This window comes from Ascaphus truei, chromosome 2, assembly GCF_040206685.1.
Source record: "Ascaphus truei isolate aAscTru1 chromosome 2, aAscTru1.hap1, whole genome shotgun sequence".
In the NCBI taxonomy this organism is placed as follows: Eukaryota; Metazoa; Chordata; class Amphibia; order Anura; family Ascaphidae; genus Ascaphus; species Ascaphus truei.
This window is the reverse complement of record NC_134484.1, coordinates 468,113,983-468,132,465: the sequence shown is the minus strand read 5'-3', so window position 1 is coordinate 468,132,465 and position 18,483 is coordinate 468,113,983. Positions and strand designations below refer to the sequence as shown.

The following is an 18,483-nucleotide window of genomic DNA, read 5'->3' as shown; positions in this document are numbered from 1 at the left end:
CTTTTCTTTCTTCGTCTCCTCAAGCGCCGGGCTTGGGAGAGCGTGCGTACCCGCGCGGGGACATCAACATAAAGAGTACAAGAAGTAAAAGCGTTGAGCGCACAGCATGGTCAGCGTCAGCGCGGGGGGGGACGCAGCCTTAGACATAATTGGGGGTTTCTCAGCATTTCCCTTAGGGTTCCTTAACAAGAAAAAAAAGAATGAAAAGCACGGGTCTGCAGTGACTTCTCTCTGTCATTGTGCTGTGAGTTTTCTCTCGGTGTAACTTCTCTTGCTGTGCCAGAGCACAGGCTCCTCCTCAGAGCATTTGGCATCAGCGAGTATGTTCCCTCCTCCTGCTGCTCCTCCTCCCTCTTCCCTTCTCTCATTCCCTTCTTCCAATCCTCAGCTCCAACATACACAGCAGCCACCCAGGGTGAAGGGAGCCAAGCTGGGTGCAACCTCAGAAGCAGGGAGACAAGCGAGGGGAGCAGATGCAAAGCAGCAGCGGCAGGAGGGGGGAGAGAGCTGTGTGTGCAAGAGAAGAGTGTGCAAGACCCAGCCAGGCCCTGTGCACACTCAGGACTCAAGATGTCTGAAGGGGATTGTCAGGTAGTAAAGTTGTTGATGGCATGCTTTGTGCCTGGCTGTGTTGCTTTGTGTGTGTTGCAGGCTGGGGTCAGGCTTCCTGTCTCTGGTTACAGAGGAAGGGGGAGGTTTTTTTTTTTTAGGAGGGTGGGCTAGCTTGCTCGTGTGTGTATAGATATCATGATTATATATATATATATTATACACCCACGATAGATATATATATCTATGTATGTATGTATGTGTGTGTCTGTGTGTGTGTGTATAGCTAGCTCTCGTGTGTATGTGTGTGTGTGTGTATATATCTCGTGTATATATATATATATATATATATATATATATATATATATATATATCTATCGGGGTTTGCTACCTTTTTCTTGTGTAATGATATATAATCTCACTACACGAGCAAGCTTGCAAACCCCCCATTTTTTTAATATAAAATATATATATATATATATATATATATATATATATATATATATATATATATAATGTTATATTTAAAAAAAATGGGGGATTTGCTAGCTTGCTCTTGTGTAGTGAGATTTAATAATAATAATAATAATAATTAATAATTATATATATATATATAAAAAAATTTTGGGGTGGCTTGGCTAGCTTGCTCTGGTGTAGTGAGATTTAATTATATATATATATATATATATATATATATATATATATATATTGGGTTGGCTTGGCTAGCTTGCTCTGGTGTAGTGATATAACAAATCACTACACAAGAGCAAGCCCCCCTCCCCCCAACAGAAATATTGTGTGTATATATATTTGCAGCTATCTTGCTTGTGTGTGCATGTGTTATATAATCAGTGGCTAGATTGCTCTTGTGGTGTTTTTTGCAGGTTAAATGTGCCAGATCTCTAATGCCTCTGATATCTAAACTACAATAAAAATAAGATGTGATAGCCAATGTGTTTATCTATTGCCACTTAACTCTGTCCTCCCACAAAAAGCCCTGCTCCTGTATATCTTATCTTGTATAGTGTGTGTGCTGTATGTATGAGTTCTCAACCAATGGATTCACTAATAAGAGAAATGTCATTTATTTTCAAGAGGCAGATCCCGCTGAGGTTTAGATGGGGTAAAAGCTACTGCAACAGGGAGATCCTTATGTCCAAAAAGGAGACCCAGTATAGGGGAGTTGTGTCGGGAATGAGGGATCCCTTCTCACAATGGGGGAGTAAGGGGCGTGTGATAAATGCATAACTAATCAGATCCCTGTCATGGGGAAAAAATAGTTTCTAGCTACACAGCATCCACGGATTGTTCTTATACGCTTCAGTGTCAGAATAAGCTGTTATTGCGCCATATATTCTTTATCCCCTGTACCCAATTTTCCAACTTTATCTGTCCATGAAATGTCTATGAATTACCTGTATAACCCTGTTCTTTTATCGTAACCATGTATTTTTTATAACTCTGTGCCCAGGACATACTTGAAAACGAGCGGTATCTCTCAATGTATTACTTCCTGGTAAAACATTTTTATAAATAAAATAAATAAATAAATATTCCTAGAAGCACTAATGCCTAAATAGTTTAATATAAGAGCATTGAACTAGTAAGTGCTAAAGAAACATAGAAACAGAGGCCTACGTACCAAACGTCGCCAATGGCATTTTTTTCTGGACGCATCAAAATCACAAATTATATTGCGCTTCTATGGGCCGGGGTGTGTGTGTGTGTGTGTGTGTGTGTGTGTGTGTGTGTGTGTGTGTATATATATATATATATATATATATATATATATATATATATATATATATATATATATATTTTTATTTTTTATAATGTGTGCCTTCCGCGTTTTTAGTGCGCTGAAATGGAAGGCGTTGGGCGCACAGATGTCAGTTGCATGTACTAAACAAATGGCATCTGTGCACCCAAAGAAATTGAATTGAAAAGTTGAATCTGCGTCAAAGCCGTCCACCATGTTCAACCTAGCGTCACCCCCAGAAATGTTTGTATTGCAGAATTAAGATGCTCTGTGTTTGACGCAGGCCTAGCACGGATGGTTAATAAGATGTGTTCTTTTCACCGCGTGGCTACTATAAATATTACACTAATTTTTATATTTGCTAACACTAGTAGTAAACAAACGTGCTCCTTATTCTGCTTTTAATATAAACAGAATGTTTTTAAATTGGTTTCTTTTACATTGTATGCGATGCATTAAAATTCATACATATGACTTATAGTTCTGCGTTTTTAAAAGGAAGTCAAAGACCCTTATGCGTACGACGCACGTTTTTACGAAGGTCTCTACAACTTTTTAGCACTAAAACTTTGAAACTAATTTTTTTTTTTAAATATAATTTTCGTACGGAATCCCAAGATTTTACGCTCTAAGGCTGAGTGCAAACAGAATGCGACGCTCACGTTTGCCACTCTTGCGCTTTGGTGGGTGTGAGCTTTCAAACAGAAAACGACTCGCGGCGGCGAAGTACAGCTTTGACGCCGCTGCAATTGAAGGAGACAACTGAAGTTGTTATTTCAAGCGGCAGCCGCGTCGTGTACTTCGCCAGCCAATCACAAACACACACTCTTTGTTTCTTTTTTAAATGTAATGGCTGAGTAGTCCCACCTCCAAGTCGGTTCATTCTGTCTGCTGGGGATGAGCACACATCGGCCGGCAGACAGAGGCGTGAACGTGTAGTAGCCTGTCTGAACTCGGCCTAAGGCCTCGGTGAGGGTGGCGCTGAGCGGGCGCGCTCACGCTGGCAGCGATGAACCACATTGCGGCAATGTGTGTGAGCAAGCGCCTGAGCATGCGCGGCGCTTACCTGCTTGCCAAGCAAGCAAATTTGAATTTGCCGCTCGCGCGTCACGTGAGCGGTTCGCCCATTGAGGGCGAACCAGCTCCGTGACATCTGGGCTGCGCCCCCAGAAACGCGCGCACCTAGCCAGCCACGAATCGCCCGGCAGAGCACCTGCTTCCTGCCTGTGCGTCCCCACTGCCGCTGAGCGCACTCATGCTTGAGAGCGGTGACGTCACCAGCTCTCCAAGCGTGAGCGATCGCTGTGCTGCATAATTTTGCAAGCGCGGGGAGTGGATCGTGTGTGTGTGTGTTTGTGTGTGTGGCGGCGCTGTGTGCATTAACTGCTGCTGAGCGCGCTTCAAAATCAGTTTGATCTGTATCACCAAGCGCCAAGCTTGGGAGAGCGTACGTACCTTTGAGCGTGTCCGTGCAGATTGACATTCACTGAAGTAAAAGCGCCCAGCGTCAGCATGGATGCAGCCTAAGGCTGAGTCCCCGCTGAGCTCGCTATGCGCTTAGCGCGCTTACCTCTGTGAATGGGAATCCTCCCGTTCTCTCTCATGCTGTGCTCGCGCGCTCATGCGCGTGCCCGCACGCTCTCCCAAGCTTTGTGCTTGAGGAGACACTGCAGAGATACTTTCAGGATCAGAGCAGGGTCACATGACACTGCTCTGACCAATAGGAAGAGAGAGGGCGTGTTCTAATGCCCTCTCTACTGCAAACACAAACATGGGATTTCTAGCCGAGAGGGGTGGGTGAGGGGCAAAACGGACTGCTGTGGGGTGGGTGAGGGGCAAAACAGACTGCTGTGGGGTGGGTGAGGGGCAAAACGGACTGCTGGGGTGTGTGGGGGGGGGTGTGTGTGGGGCAAAACGGACTGCTGTTGGGTGTGTGGGAGGGGGGAGAGGGATACACAGACAACCCCTATACAGCCAATAACACGCCCCCCACTCCTGCTCTAAAAATTTTGCAGGACAGCGAAGGCTCATGCTTGGTGAACTGGTGACATCACCACTCTCCAAGCATGAGCGAGCTCAGCGGCAGCGGGGCCGCAGCCTAAGGCCCGGGTCATAGAGGGATGAGGAGTTCCGAGCCGCGCTGACGCTGAGGCTCGCCTGCTGAAATCTGCGCGATTTCATGCCCATGCAGGCGAGCCAGCGGGCGCGATCGGAGGCGGGGGGAGACTGAGGGAGGCGGGGCAGTGACGTAGCTGGGCCAATCACCCGCGACGCACTGACGTCGACGTCACGGCGCCGACGTCACGGCGCCGTGACGTTGACGCAGCTCCGCGCACATTGGATGTTTTCAGCCGACAGCGCGCTGAAAAACAGCTTGGCGCTCGGCTGAAAACTCCAGCGCCTCCGCACGCCTGCGGACGCTCGCGTGAGCCCCCTCTAAAGACATCCTCATTGAGGATGCAGGGGCTCAGCGCGGAGCGTCCGCACGGCTCAGCACGGCCTGTCCTTCTATGGACTCGGCCTTAGGTTAAGGCCCCTCTCCCTCAGTCAGCACGGCAGACAGGCGTGGCGCTGACAGACACAGACCGCGATATGCGGTCTGTAGGGAGCCAGAGTGGGAGGGAGTGGGAGGGGGGCGGGATCTGATCGGTGGTGACACACACACACACATACACTTTAACCCGCAGCTCCTTCCCTGCTCCCGCCCAAGGCGCCTCCCATCTAGCTCCTTTCCTCCCCATTGGCTGACTCGCGTACCACGTGACAGGTCAGCGCCAAAAATCACTAGGATCTTGCAGCATCGGCCGGCTGACGCGTCACAGTACGTAGTCAGCCCTGTCGGAAGGAGGCAGCGGGGGCAGGGACCATTCGGGCCGTGCTGAGGACAGGCCGTGCTGAGCCGTGCGGACGCTCCGCGCTGAGCCCCTGCATCCTCAATGAGGATGCCTTGAGAGGGGGCTCACGCGAGCGTCCGCAGGCGTGCTGAGGCGCTGGATTTTTCAGCCGACAGCCAAGCTGTTTTTCAGCGCGCTGTCGGCTGAAAACATACAATCAGCGCGGAGCAGCGTCAACGTCACGAGGCCGTGACGTCGGCGACATGACGTTGACGTTGGTGCGTCGCGGGCGATTGGCCCAGCGACGTCACTGCCCCGCCTCACTCAGTCTCCCGCCTCCGATCGCGCACGCTGGCTCGCCTGCATGGGGATGAAATCGCGCAGATTTCAGAAGGCGAGCCTGAGCGTCAGCGCGCCTCAGCCCTGCTACCCCCTCTATGGCCCCAGCCTAAGGCTGCGCTTATAGTGGCTTGCGACGGTGACGCAACTTCGCTCCAAAACAAATCAATTGACTCTGTCGCCAGCGCTTTATAGTAAGCGCGACGTTGCGTCTGAAAATTTGGTAGTCGGGTCTATTTGATTTTTTTTAGAGACAGTCGCCACATGTCTCTAAGGCCTGGGACATAGTGAGTTTAAACGTTGCTGAACCGGGCTGAGCAGATGCACAAAGCCCCTGCATCTGTCATCAGCGCGGCTATAGTTTCCCCCTCCGCATGCGCGCTGATGTGTGCGGAGGCTGAGAAGCTTTGCCGAGACAGGCATGTTTGAAATTTGCCGCTCGGGGAAGCAGAGGAGCGGTCACGTGACCGTTCCCATCCAATGGGAGCGGGGGACTAGCCCCGCCTCCCGCTCCGCCTCCGCCCCCCGAGCGCGCTCACTGCCTCGCCTGCAAGGACAGGAAAAAGTTCAATTTTCAGCAGGCGAGGCAGAGCAGGAGCGCGCCTCAGCGAGCTTCAAGTCCACTATGTCCCAGGCCTTAACCAATCAGAGACCGCGGCCCGCCCCCTTTGGGGACATCGCTGGCGACAGTCGCTTCAAATCAAATTACATCTTTCGCTGGTGGTGACGTCGCCATCGCCACCACTAACGGTGTCGCGTCAAAACAATTGCATTGTCGCCGCACGCTTATAGTAAGCGTGGAGCGACAGCTTGGTCGCGATCGCTGAAAGTAATCTCAATTTAATTTTTAAAGTAACGGCAGCCTGACGTCACCGTCGCGTCGCCGTCGCTATAAGCGCGGCCTAAGGAGCATATTGGAAGACACGGATACGATAGTTTCATGTAAAAAAGCTTGGGTATAAAGTCTGGTCTCTCATGCATACAGTACTCTAAACAGCTACAGGACGTTGTATGGGAAGGGGTTAACGGACGTAAGGGAAGGGGTTAACGTACGTTGTATGGGAAGGGGTTAACGGGGATGGAATATAACACTTTGCAACATGCAATGGAAATATTCAAGGTGCGAGGGGAAAATAATGCAAGGCGTGTGCAAGTTACTGTTCCCAGGAACTTGCAATCTAGTGGGAGAATTTCTGCCCCATGATCAGGGGCTTTTTGGGTAAAAAAATAATTTTATATATGCACTGAGAACCAAGGGGAAAAAAAATAGCTAGCTTCCGACGTTACCATGGCAACCTTTTAGACTGCGCTGGCCTTTGTGGGGAAACTCAATTTTAAACTCCCGTACACATAATATTTCTAACTTTTATATTTGCCTGAACGGATCAGATTAAAATCCCGCGCTGGAAAGGACAAGAAGGAAAAAAAACGTGGTCTCTTGCCTTAATATCGGCTGTTTTATTTGGTGGATTTACATATCTGCTCTGGGACTATTCATGTGAGACACTATTACTCCTTTTCACAAGTGTTTTACTTTACTACACTAAGGCCGCGATTATACAGCGCGCTCGCCAGCCCGATGGCGCGATGGCCCGAGCTCGTTTTGAAAAGGCAATTTTTTTTTTTGTCTTTTTCAAGCGAAGGCCGAGTCACGTGGGCGGTTCAGCCGATCACTGCGAACCAGCCTCGTGCCGCATCCGCCCCTCCCCCCCCTCCTCCCTAATCGCTTCCCTCACAATCACACATGACTCGGGCGACAGGCTCTCGCGATGAGCGCGGCCTGTATAATCGCAGCCTAATAAGGGGATATGCATCACTTCCTGTGGGTGTTTGGGTGTAGCAGTGCGTTTGGACCACACTCCGTCCTGCAATGAGCAGCCACTTGACCTTTTTGTTCCAACATTGCCCCTTATTCCCTCTAGATCAGGTCTGGCCAACTCCAGTCCTCATGGGCCACCAACAGGTCAGGTTTTAAGGAGATGCCTGCTTCAGCACAGGTGGCTCAGTTGACGGCTGAGCCACACTGTCACCTGTCCTGAACCCTTGCTCTAGAGACTGTAACCTCCCACCAGCGGGACCCTCATTACCTCTTCGTATGCGCGTGTTTGCCCTTATTTGGTATGTCATTCTGTTTGTGTAATTTTCATATAACACTGTACCACGCTGGGGAATATGTTGGCGCTTGACATATAAATGATGATCATTACTAATTTGCGTGCATTACAGCCCGGCTTTTCTGGCCTGTTTGTGATGGCCGCACAGATTCATTGTATTACATTGGATGGGGACAGGCTGCCATGCTTTGTGTATGCTATCTTCATTGGATGCTTTGGTGACCTGCAGTATACCCGGATGTGCTTTTTATGTGACACGCAATATCAATAGGATGTTTCTTGCGTAATATAACTTTAACGTGACTGCTAATTAAATAATTTTAATGAGTTCTCTATGTAAACTTCCTTGGCTCACCATATATATCTATTGGCGTGTTGGGTGCACCTCTCTGGGTGTTTAATGTTAACTAAATGGCTCCTTTTTGATATATCTACATCGTTTGTAGAACAGGGGTGGCCAACTCCAGTCCTCAAGGGCCACCAACAGGTCATGTTTTAAGGCTATCCCAGCTTCAGCACAGGTGGTTCAGTCTTTGACTTGAGCCACTGATTGAGCCCGCTGTGCTGAAGCTGAGATGTCCTGAGAACCTGACCTATTTATTGGTGGCCGTTGAGGACTGGAGTTGGACTGCTCCTGGTGTAGAGCTTAGAACTTGCGGAATTTTAATTAGTAAATTACAGGTGTTCAGGGACCAATACCTCAGAGCTCATTAAAAAAATGTAAATAAAAACATTTTGGCAATGTAATTGGCTCTATTAAAGCTGCAGTTCAGGCTCCCGTTTTTTTTTTTTAACTTCACTAGTTTCATGTGGGCAATCTCTACTTACCTAAAAAGAACTGCATAGCTGCCGGTCAATTCGTTCTCCGTCTTTTGATCTGCAAAGTTTGGCGACATCTTTAAATATGGGGAATGTAAATCGTTGCTATAGGAACAAGCATGCTTGTTAAAATAGAATACAAGAAAATTGGTCTTTCAAAGTTGTTTTTTTTTTTAAAACAGAAAATGCTAAAAAGTATTTTTTCTTACTACAGAACTGATTTATTAAAAAAAACACACATGCAGGATATTGCCTGAACTGCAGCTTTAACTACATTTCTATATGCCTAAAGCAAATATTCATCTCTTTTTTTGGGGGTGAGGGGGAGACATTAGAGGGAAAGTGCAGTGGATCGATACCTCAGGCCAAAAATAAGATCTCGTCTTTATATTTTCTCTAGATGTCAGTGTGACATTTGTCAACTTCTGATAACGCCAGATTTCCCGGAGCGTCATGGCGAAAGTCGGTTTCATGTTTGCGTTTTTTTTAATGAGGTTGAATATCTTTGCATCCCCCTCACTTTTTATTTTTTTTCCCAGCAGTGAACGGCATTAATTCGCAGCGAACGCAAATGTGCACAAATATTTCACACGTCTTTAACCTTTGCCCTCCTTGTTCTTATCACATGGCCAATTAAAGGTGCCCGCCCAGGTGTGACGTTAGGGGCAGCCTGACATCGTACATTTAAAGGTTATGTCTTCTAGTTGCCCCTACCCATCAAGATGGTGATCAAATGTATTTATTTACAAAAATGTTTTACCAGAGAGTAATACATTGAGAGTTACCTCTCGTTTTCATGATTGGCCTGGGCCTCAGTAGCTATCTTAAGCCACAAGATGGATGCCGGCCTAAGTATAACGTGTAACCTGAGTTTAGCCACCTGTTGCTGTGTTACATTTGCCTTTGTAATTAGGTATATGTAAGTGGTGTGTATTTCTATGGGATTTAATTGTGTGCCGGGCCTGTCATTAGTTAAGCATGGCCAGCCCACATTGAAACCAACTGCCATCTTTTGTCAGGAGCCAGGTGCTGTGCTTAGAGAACAATGGTGAGCTGGGGAAAGGCCTGCCCACCTGCTGGTAGGACATTCACTTCACAAGTGGAGGTGTTGCTTCGTCCCAGACAGCATGGAGCCTATCCCAGCGGGAGGTCTGGAGCTGGAATGAGGAATCAGGGCCTGGGTCCTAGCCCCGTTAGTCTGATTGTCATTGGTAAGATCCAATTTCCCGCACTCCCTAGTGTAGACTAAAACTTCAGGCTTTGCTATAGCAATGTATTGTGGGTAAAACCAGGTGTTTGCAGAAAAATGCTTATGTTCTACTTTAGCTTAACCACAGACCTTGTTTTTTAACTGTTTTTCTTAGAATATGTGAACAGGGAGAGATATGCAAATGTAACCCATCTCTCCCCCCCCCTCCCCCGCTCGCAGATCGGACCCCTAGAGTGTACTGAGGGCTGGCTACATGTGTATGAGTGTTACCTGCTGGTAACAGGAGGGCCTGAGTCTCCCGCGATGGTATGGGGGACAACAGGGACAGGCTTCTGGGGTTATTGCCTTCATCTTCTAGTGGTGCAGCGCCTCCATCTCTGGCGAGCCCTATCAGGGTAGGGTGAAATCCTCCCAGAAAAACCCCTCCCAGGGGTGAGAGATTTCAGTCTCAGTCTCTTTGTAAAAGTAGCAAGTCTCTTTATTAGCACAACAGCTCACAGCAGCAATAGCAGATCATGTACAGTGGTCTCTTCCTCCTCCTCCTTCTCCAGACTGTACCCCTTCAGGATGGCTGTCTGGGGCTCTCACTGCTCCCTGCCTCCACCCCAAGGTACAGACACTCAGGGTTGGGCTAGCTCTTCCCTCACCCCTTAGGCAGGGTGAGGGGCATTGGTCCACCAAAGTTCTATCAACTCTACTCAGTCTGGCCTGAGCTTCTCCAACTGTGACACCGCATTCTCCTGGAACACACTCCTCTCTGATCCCAGGACAGAACTCAACTTCCACTGTCTCTCACAGGAACAGGTAACTAACTTTAGACAGCCCCACCCATCATGATGTCAGCAGGCCCCTCCCCTGTGTCTCTTGCCTTCCACACAGAGTCAGGGGTCTATCTCCACCAATCAGGGCAGGGCTTGAAGCGGGGGAAACCCATGATAACTACTGGCAGCCTGCCCTTAGCAGGGCTTACACCAGTAGGAGGATAGACATATAGCCCAATTTCTTACCAGGGCTACACAAAGTTAAACAGGAAACCACAAGTCAAATTTCACCCTTGAATGGGCTGTTCTAGAGTATGGTCACCTCCCCCAGCCCTGATTTGGTCTGTCCCGGGCGTGTCCTCAAGCTATGATTGGTGTCACAAAGACCATCTTTTTATTGATTGGTAGGCACCCAGACTACCATGTTTCAGGATGGAAGCTGGGGGGCCCTACAGGACGGATAGTTTAGGAACATTCAGGGTATCACCTTGCTTAGGCAGCTCCATACTCTTAGTTAGCTAGGAGTTCCCCCATATTCCCTGTGTTTCGGCGAGTTATACAGATGCAGCCACCAGTATTAGAACTCCTTTCCTGGAAAATTCTGGGGCAGTCTCACAGTAAATGCCTCAACTTTCTGTGAGATTCTTAATGGCCCATCGGATTAACACAGCAGGGGTCCCTGCAGTCCCATTCACTGTGTTAATCCGATGGGCCATTAAGAATCTCACAGAAAGTTGGGGCATTTACTGTGAGACTGCCCCAGAATTTCCCAGGTAAGTGTTCTAATACTGGTGGCTGCATCTGTACCTGCATTCTGTGAATGTGCTTCTACCTTTTTGTCTTTGGCTGATTTATACTCCGGTTTATGAAATCCTTATTCTGCCTGGTTCTTTGCGATCCCTGGTAGTTTGGTCGACCCTGATAGTGACATCTGGTATCTGACACAAAATATTTAACAATGTAATATACTTTCTTGCACCCACACGTATAGCCCCAGTACTGGGATCTGTTTTTTTATTTTTTTTTTATAAACACACCTTGCCTAAACCAGAGGGTCATGTAGCGCTCATGCATTTCTTAGCACTTGGGCTGGAATTTCTGTATAATGGGGACAAAATAAAATAAAATTATTATAAAGTATTATAATACACAGGATCTGCCGTAAAAATAAATAAAAAAAGAATACGATTTGTTTAGGTATATACAGTAGTATGAATATTATCATTGTGGCATTAATATTGCTCGCAGCAAAAAACACACATTTCATCAGCACCCAAGGGTATAAACACACTCAACGGGGTTAAATGGGCAGACCCTCCTAGGCCCAAAGTATGCTAATGCCAGTGACCTTACCAAAATCCGGATGACCAAGAAGTATTTTAAAATATTTTGAGTTTGTTTATGATTCTTGTGAGGCGGGGACTTGGGAGGGGTATGATCTCCTCTGGCTGCTCCCTTTGTGTCTGATATCGTTGTGTGTGCGCAGGCAAACCCCGCTCCTCCTACACGCCTTCCTAGTCTTTATTTGCTCCCTGGCAAAGGTGAGATTGATTTAAAGTAAAAGCAAATACTTGATTGACAAACACTCCCCGGTATTTCCTGTGTGCACAGGTATATGTGTTTGTGGGGGTGTAATATTTACTTTGTCACCTTGTTGGCCTGGTAGGGGGAATTTTACGATCCCTTTGATGGTGGGGTTCTGGCATAAAGGCTATTTCTGTGTATACACGTCTTGACAACTGTTGTCTTGAGTAATGACTTAATCACCCCACAATCACTGATTTGAATTGGATAACAGCTTCTCTTGGATAACCCCCTCCAGGAACTAATATCTAAACATGTTTATTGTTTTATCACTTCATTGACCAGGGCTAGTTTTAAGACCTGGTTTCATAGTTTTTTAATCCCAGTAGTTTTAATCTTCATAGTTTTAATCCTAGTTTTAATCCCACTTGGCTTCATAGATAAGGCAAATGTAAAACTCAAATTAACACCCCCCCCCCCTCTTTTTTATTTTATTTTGCTGATTATTAAAATACTGAATATTGTAATGGTATTGTGACGACAATAAGAATATTTATATTTAAGTGTGCCAATGAGATAAAGTCCGAGACGCGCTGCGAGAATGTCATTCAAGTCCATCCTTTCCCTGAGAGCTTACTATCTAAGTGGGTGTTTATCTAGTTTATAAAAATAACATTCCACATTTTAATTTATTAACCCCGTTTCTCCCATTGGTATGATTTTGGTCCTAGGTGAGGCTGTACTTGGGCATAGAGTTCCCCATACAATATGGTGAAAGGTGTGTTTCCCTTGACATGAATGGGAGGTTATTGATCACTGTGTCACTACGTTTCTCTCCAGAGCTCAGCGTTTTAGTAGTCAGCCTCCTTGGCCCTATGTTTTATTTCTGTGCACTTCTGGAGCTGGGGGGACGCAAGATTTTTCAGGGGGTGGGGGGTACGCGGCGTTTGCAGAGGCCTGTGCTCTTCCCCAAGGCATTTAAATGAATGCCGGGGGATCGTGTGAGGCCTCTGCAACATACCTTTCCTTGTCTTCGACGAGGCCGCGGGGGCATCATTTGACGCCGAGGGAGGGGCGTGCGAGCAGGGGGGTGCAGTGGGGTATCTTTGCGCTCCCCTGTTCTGGAATCTGACCATCACATGACCACAATGTAGAAGATTGGGTTAGGAGAGACATCTGCCCAACCAGCAATAATGCTATACAAAAAAAGGCTTTGATCAGGGCCTTGACAAGGGTAGTAAACCAGCTGCATTACTTGTAATATAGTCTAGCAATATGAGTGCGTATGTAACACGGAGCATGACCTACAAGTTGATCTTGGATGCAAGGCGGTAAATGTGGCTGAGTTAGTCGAGGAATACCTGTGTTTTGCAAGAATGTCTGAAAGCAGCAGTCTCTTCCCCCACCCCCAAATGTAATTGTAGTTTTTTTTTTTTACATTATACGAACTTGGGGGATCTCCAGCACTAAAAGCTCCAAGGAACACCCCTCCCCTGCAGCTTTCTATATATATATAATGTTTTACTTCTGTGAGTACTTGCAAGGAAACACAAAGATGGCTGCAGGGTCACCCGATCAGAAGCTCCAATGACCTTTCACAATGATGTCACAGCTTTCTATTGCTTGCCAAGGTGAGGCTGCTCCAGCGGCCATATTGTTTCTCCTGGACAAGAATGTAAGGGGGTTTCAAAATGTAATATCTGAAGATCTGGGAGGTCCCCATCACTTAGTGCTGTGGTTCAGCTTAGCGGGACACCTTGTTTCTGAAGAAGGTAAAAAAGCCCCCACTCTTTTGTAGGATGTTTATTTATTAACTATATGGAAAATAGCTGAAGCGCTCAAATGCAGGTATATCTCAAAATGATAAGCCAGACCACTGTACCAGGGTACTAACAATTGATATAGTACCTATTGTGTCATATAATGGGTACTATCCTCCTGAAGACAGGTGGTGTGTGGTGCAACCCACTCACCATCAGTCTCATTGGCAGGTTCTCCTGAAAAATATACAAGTACTCACATCCTGGTAGGGCAGGCAGGCTATGCAGCTACTCAATGCAATACAGGGAAAAGGGAGACCAAAAAGCGCACCAGCACAAACGGAGCAGGAAGAACCCAGGACAAAAAATTATTAAAAGGGCACTTGCTACATATGCTGTGGGGTTGCACCAAGGTGGCCCCGATCTGGGATGACATCAGAAGCTGGCTGCAGACTTTGCTTGGCCGCGAGGTCCCTTTGGACCCCTGGCTGCTCCTGTTGGGACGGCGCACCAGGGGCCTAAACAGATCTGACCATAAATTGATTGCACATTTTGCCATGGCCCTGCGGTGCGAGATCGCAGCACTATGGAAGCAACCAGAAGTACCCAACATCCCAAAAATTCGGAACCGAATCTGGTACGTTTGCCGGATGGAACAGCTGACGAGCATGGTAAATGACACCGGCACAAACTTCCTCAAAGTGTGGGCGCCCTGGCTTGCCCACACAGATATCCCAGGGATAGATGCCACTACTATACTGCTTTGATAATGAGAAATGCATTCTCCTTGGATGGATCAGAACTGACAATAAGTAGCACAAGACCGGTAGGGCCGACTACAAATGGGCCACAGCATGGGCTAAGGAAGCAAATACACACCCGCGCAGATCCCCCATAAGTAGGACCAGTGATATCGACTCCTCGAAAGCGATTCTCCAGACTGCAACCCCCCCCTGTTCCCTCCCCCCCTCTCGTGTTGTAAGTCGGTATGTCTGTACGTCTCCCCAGTTTGTACAGTTCTTAGTGATGTTACCAAAAATCAAGTGCTGTGGATACTGATTTCCCAGACAATGGGTTGAAAGATTATTGTATACATGTATCAAGTGCTTAATAAAAACCTGTGTTGAAAAAAAAAGGGCACTTTAATGTGATAAAAGACCCATCCAACGCGTTTCGAACGTCACAGCTGGGGATTCCTTTATGTAAATCACTTCACCAAATGTCGGCAATTCTCACTTTGCTCACAGACTGGAGACCCGGGAGCCAGCATCTTCGTCTGTCTCAGCAAATGTAACTTTTCCCTATTAGAGACATGAATGCAAAAGCTGATTAGTACAAAACGAAACAAAAAAAACAGGTATTTTAACTATCCAATCGCTGTACTTATATTCTATAAGTATTAGTATTATAGATGCACACATTTTCGCTCAGGCTGCGACTATACTAGGCGCACATGACATTGCGCGTGGCTGCCGCAGAGGCGATTTGTGTCCTAGGTGACGCGACGGGGAAGGTTGGCCGTGACATCACAGAGCTAGTTGGCCCTCATTGGCTGAAATTGCGACAAAATCAAATTGTATTTGTCTGCTCGGCGGTCGCACTTCATGGCGCGCTCTGTGGCCTGCTTCTTGGAGGCACCGCCTTTTGTTCACGTCACACCAAGTATAGACGAGGCCTTAGAATTGGGCTCCTAATTTATATGCCAGTGATAATTGCACATATCTTCTGTGTGTCCATTTTGTAGTATGACCAGTGGACAGCATTGTAATTGTGATTTGCATTGCAATATGTTTGGGGTGGTATTTGATGGGGTCAGGTTGCTTAACCTTTGACTGCGCGTATAGTACAGGCGACGGCGACCTCGTGACGTCAACGTTGCAATAGCGATTCCTGCTTATAGTGCAGGAGAGGAGGGCGGCCGCGGGGCGTGGCAGAGGCGTGGCCGTGAGCGGTTCACCCTCATTATCTGAGCCGCTCACGTACCGCTGACATCATGCGATGGTCGCCGAAAAAATCTAAATACTTTGACTTCCAGCGACCGCTCCATTGCTCTGCAGCGCGGTTGCGCCCACTATGGGCACCCGCGACGGGCTGTATATACTTGCTGCGACATCGCCCTAGCCAGCACTATAAGCGCAGGCTTAGGTGTTCATTCTCCAAATTCTAATTTGGGGTTTAAGCCCACTTGTACGTAAGATTGGGACAAGATGGTGTTGACATTTTTATTATATGCAATGTGCTAGGATGTTTAAAAGGTAGGAGATTTTAAACTCGGAAGGGAGGGGGTGGTACAAGAAACAGATGAACTGTACACAATAGGTAGGAATGGGAAAATAGCTAAGGGTCATGAAGGGAAAGTGTGAGTTTGGCGAGCAGGGAGGCACATATTAAATACAGCTAATACTAGTAAACGTCTAAAGACTAATTCCAATTGGAGTAGAAAGGCAGGAGCGGATATGATAACCGTACCACAGACTGGAAAAAACCTTAGTGCATGCTTGCTAATGCAAAAAGCCTGGCATAAACTGAGGGAGCTTGAATTAATAGCTACAAGGGGAGCGGTATGATATGATATAGGCATTACTGAAACATGGGGGTATGAAACTCCATGACTGGGCAGTTCATTTAGAGGGTTATTCCCTTTTTTGGGGGGATGGATCAAGCAAATAGAAGAGAGGTGGTGGAGTACAGGTAGTCCTCGTTATCCAACGTTTCACTTTACAACGAATGGCATATCCAACGCTTTACAATGCAACCCTATGGGCCGTTTTTCAATGCCGGAATGCGTTATCCGACGCCTGAATGCCGTTATCCAACGCTCACCGCCACTGATTAACATGGGACTCACATTATACCGGTTTCACTATCCAACGCTACTTCCAGAACGGATTCCGTTGGATAACCGAGGGCTGTCTGTATGTTTATGTGAAACCGGATTTAAATCACATAAGGGGAGATGTTTGTGAAGAGAATGATGAAAATGTAGAGACCTTGTGGATTGAAATTAGCAGCGGAGGTAAAAGTATAAAGAGAATGTTAGTAGGGATATGCTATAAACCACCAAATATCTGTGAGATTGAGGAAGCCAAAATTCTATTGCAAATGGAGAAGGCATCAAAACTGGGACATGTTTGCATAATGGGTGATTTTAATTATCCAGACATTGACTGGGGCATTACAACAAAAGGGAACAGGTTTTTTGGGGTGCTTAAGACTATTACATGACCCAATTTATCGAGGAACCAACCAGGAGAGGGGCAATGGTGGATTTGAGAATATCAAACCATGTAGCAGTAATAAATATTCAAGTGAGGGAATATTTGGGTAACAGTGATCATAAGCTGGTCTCATTTAAAATAAATGATCAAAAAACCATATTGTCACGGGAATTCAGGACTATCACACCAGGGATCAATTCGCCAGACAGAACAACAGTTAAAATGAATTTATTGGAAAAAGAATTATCCACAACTGTCGGTACATAAAACACACACTCCCGCCTGGGGTAACTGGGAACACCCTATAGAGCTAGGTGCGGGGACCCCCGTGAGGATGTTTTCCCCGTTCTGCTCCCATGCAGTGTTTTGCAAGCACCGATTTCAGAGGCCCCCAACTGCCTCACAGCTGCTCAGAACTCTCAGACCTGTAACTGCCACTGGCTGGCTCAGGCTGGGACCGGCTGGAACTGGCTGGAACCAGCTCTGGCTGGCATTCCCCCTGGAACTCTGACTGGAATTCTCTTAGCCATAGGACTTACAGGGCCTCCCTCCCCCACCTTTTTATACCTCATGACACAACATGGAAACATTAAAGCTGCAGTTCAAGCTGTCGTTTAAAAAATAAATAAATAATTCAATAAGTGCAATGTACACATTAGCTAAATTGCTTATCGATCCGTTCTCCTGTAATCGATCGCTGGAATTCGGCTCAGGGTTCACTAAATCCATCTTGAGTAAACTTTTGCTTCGCTGACAGCAGAAATTCTGTGAGGAAGATCATGTGACTAGGCAGGCACTAGATTCAATCGGTTCACTGCTAGAGAGGGCAGGGCTCAAAAAGGTGATGTAAGAAAGGGAAGGGGATGTGACTTTGTAAATGGTTGCTATAGGAACAAAAATGCCTGTTGCATTAAAATACATACAATATCTTTAATATTAATTGATTAATATATATATTAAAAAAAAATTGTTAAATGTAAGACCTTCAGTAACAAAAAGATTTAGAAAAGAGAATATCGGACGCTTTCAAGTGTATGATGGGCAGGCACATTTTTGGAGATAAGGAAAAGGCGGAGGTATTAAATAAATGCATTTACCTCTGTATTTACCAGAGATGTCTATTGCAATAGGAGGAAGCCTAGGGTTGCAACATACTGTAGTGCCGACGAGTATTCTAAAACAAATCTGGGGCAATCACCAACAAGACCCAGGTACATGCTGGGTACATGCTTCAACATTTCAGTGACATTTCTGCAGACAGACTAATGGCCCATCGGATTAACAGCGGGGGTCCCTGGCAGTCCAATTCAAGGTTGGGCTAAAGTCGTGAGTGGAGTACCTCAGGGTTCGGTACTGGGACCCCTGCTTTTTAACTTGTTTATTAATGACCTTGAGGTTGGGATCGAGAGCAAAGTCTCCATCTTTGCTGATGATACTAAATTGTGTAAGGTAATAGAATCAGAGCAGGATGTAATTTCTCTTCAGAATGACTTGGAGAGACTGGAAACGTGGGCAGGTAAATGGCAAATGAGGTTTAATACAGATAAATGCAAGGTTATGCATTTGGGATGCAAGAATAAAAAGGCGACTTACAAA

At 46.6% G+C, this 18,483-nt stretch overlaps 1 protein-coding gene across 1 annotated transcript in view; it reads left to right on the top strand.

Annotated features, from left to right (window-relative positions):
* The first annotated feature begins 341 nt into the window (after positions 1–341).
* The window catches only part of LOC142487971 (uncharacterized), a 60,023-nt gene continuing 41,881 nt past the window's right edge, over positions 342–18,483 (top strand). The window contains exon 1 of the mRNA XM_075588201.1: positions 342–591. Coding sequence (XP_075444316.1) covers positions 571–591 — 21 coding nt within the window. The 5' untranslated portion in view covers positions 342–570. The remainder of the gene's footprint in view (positions 592–18,483) is intronic.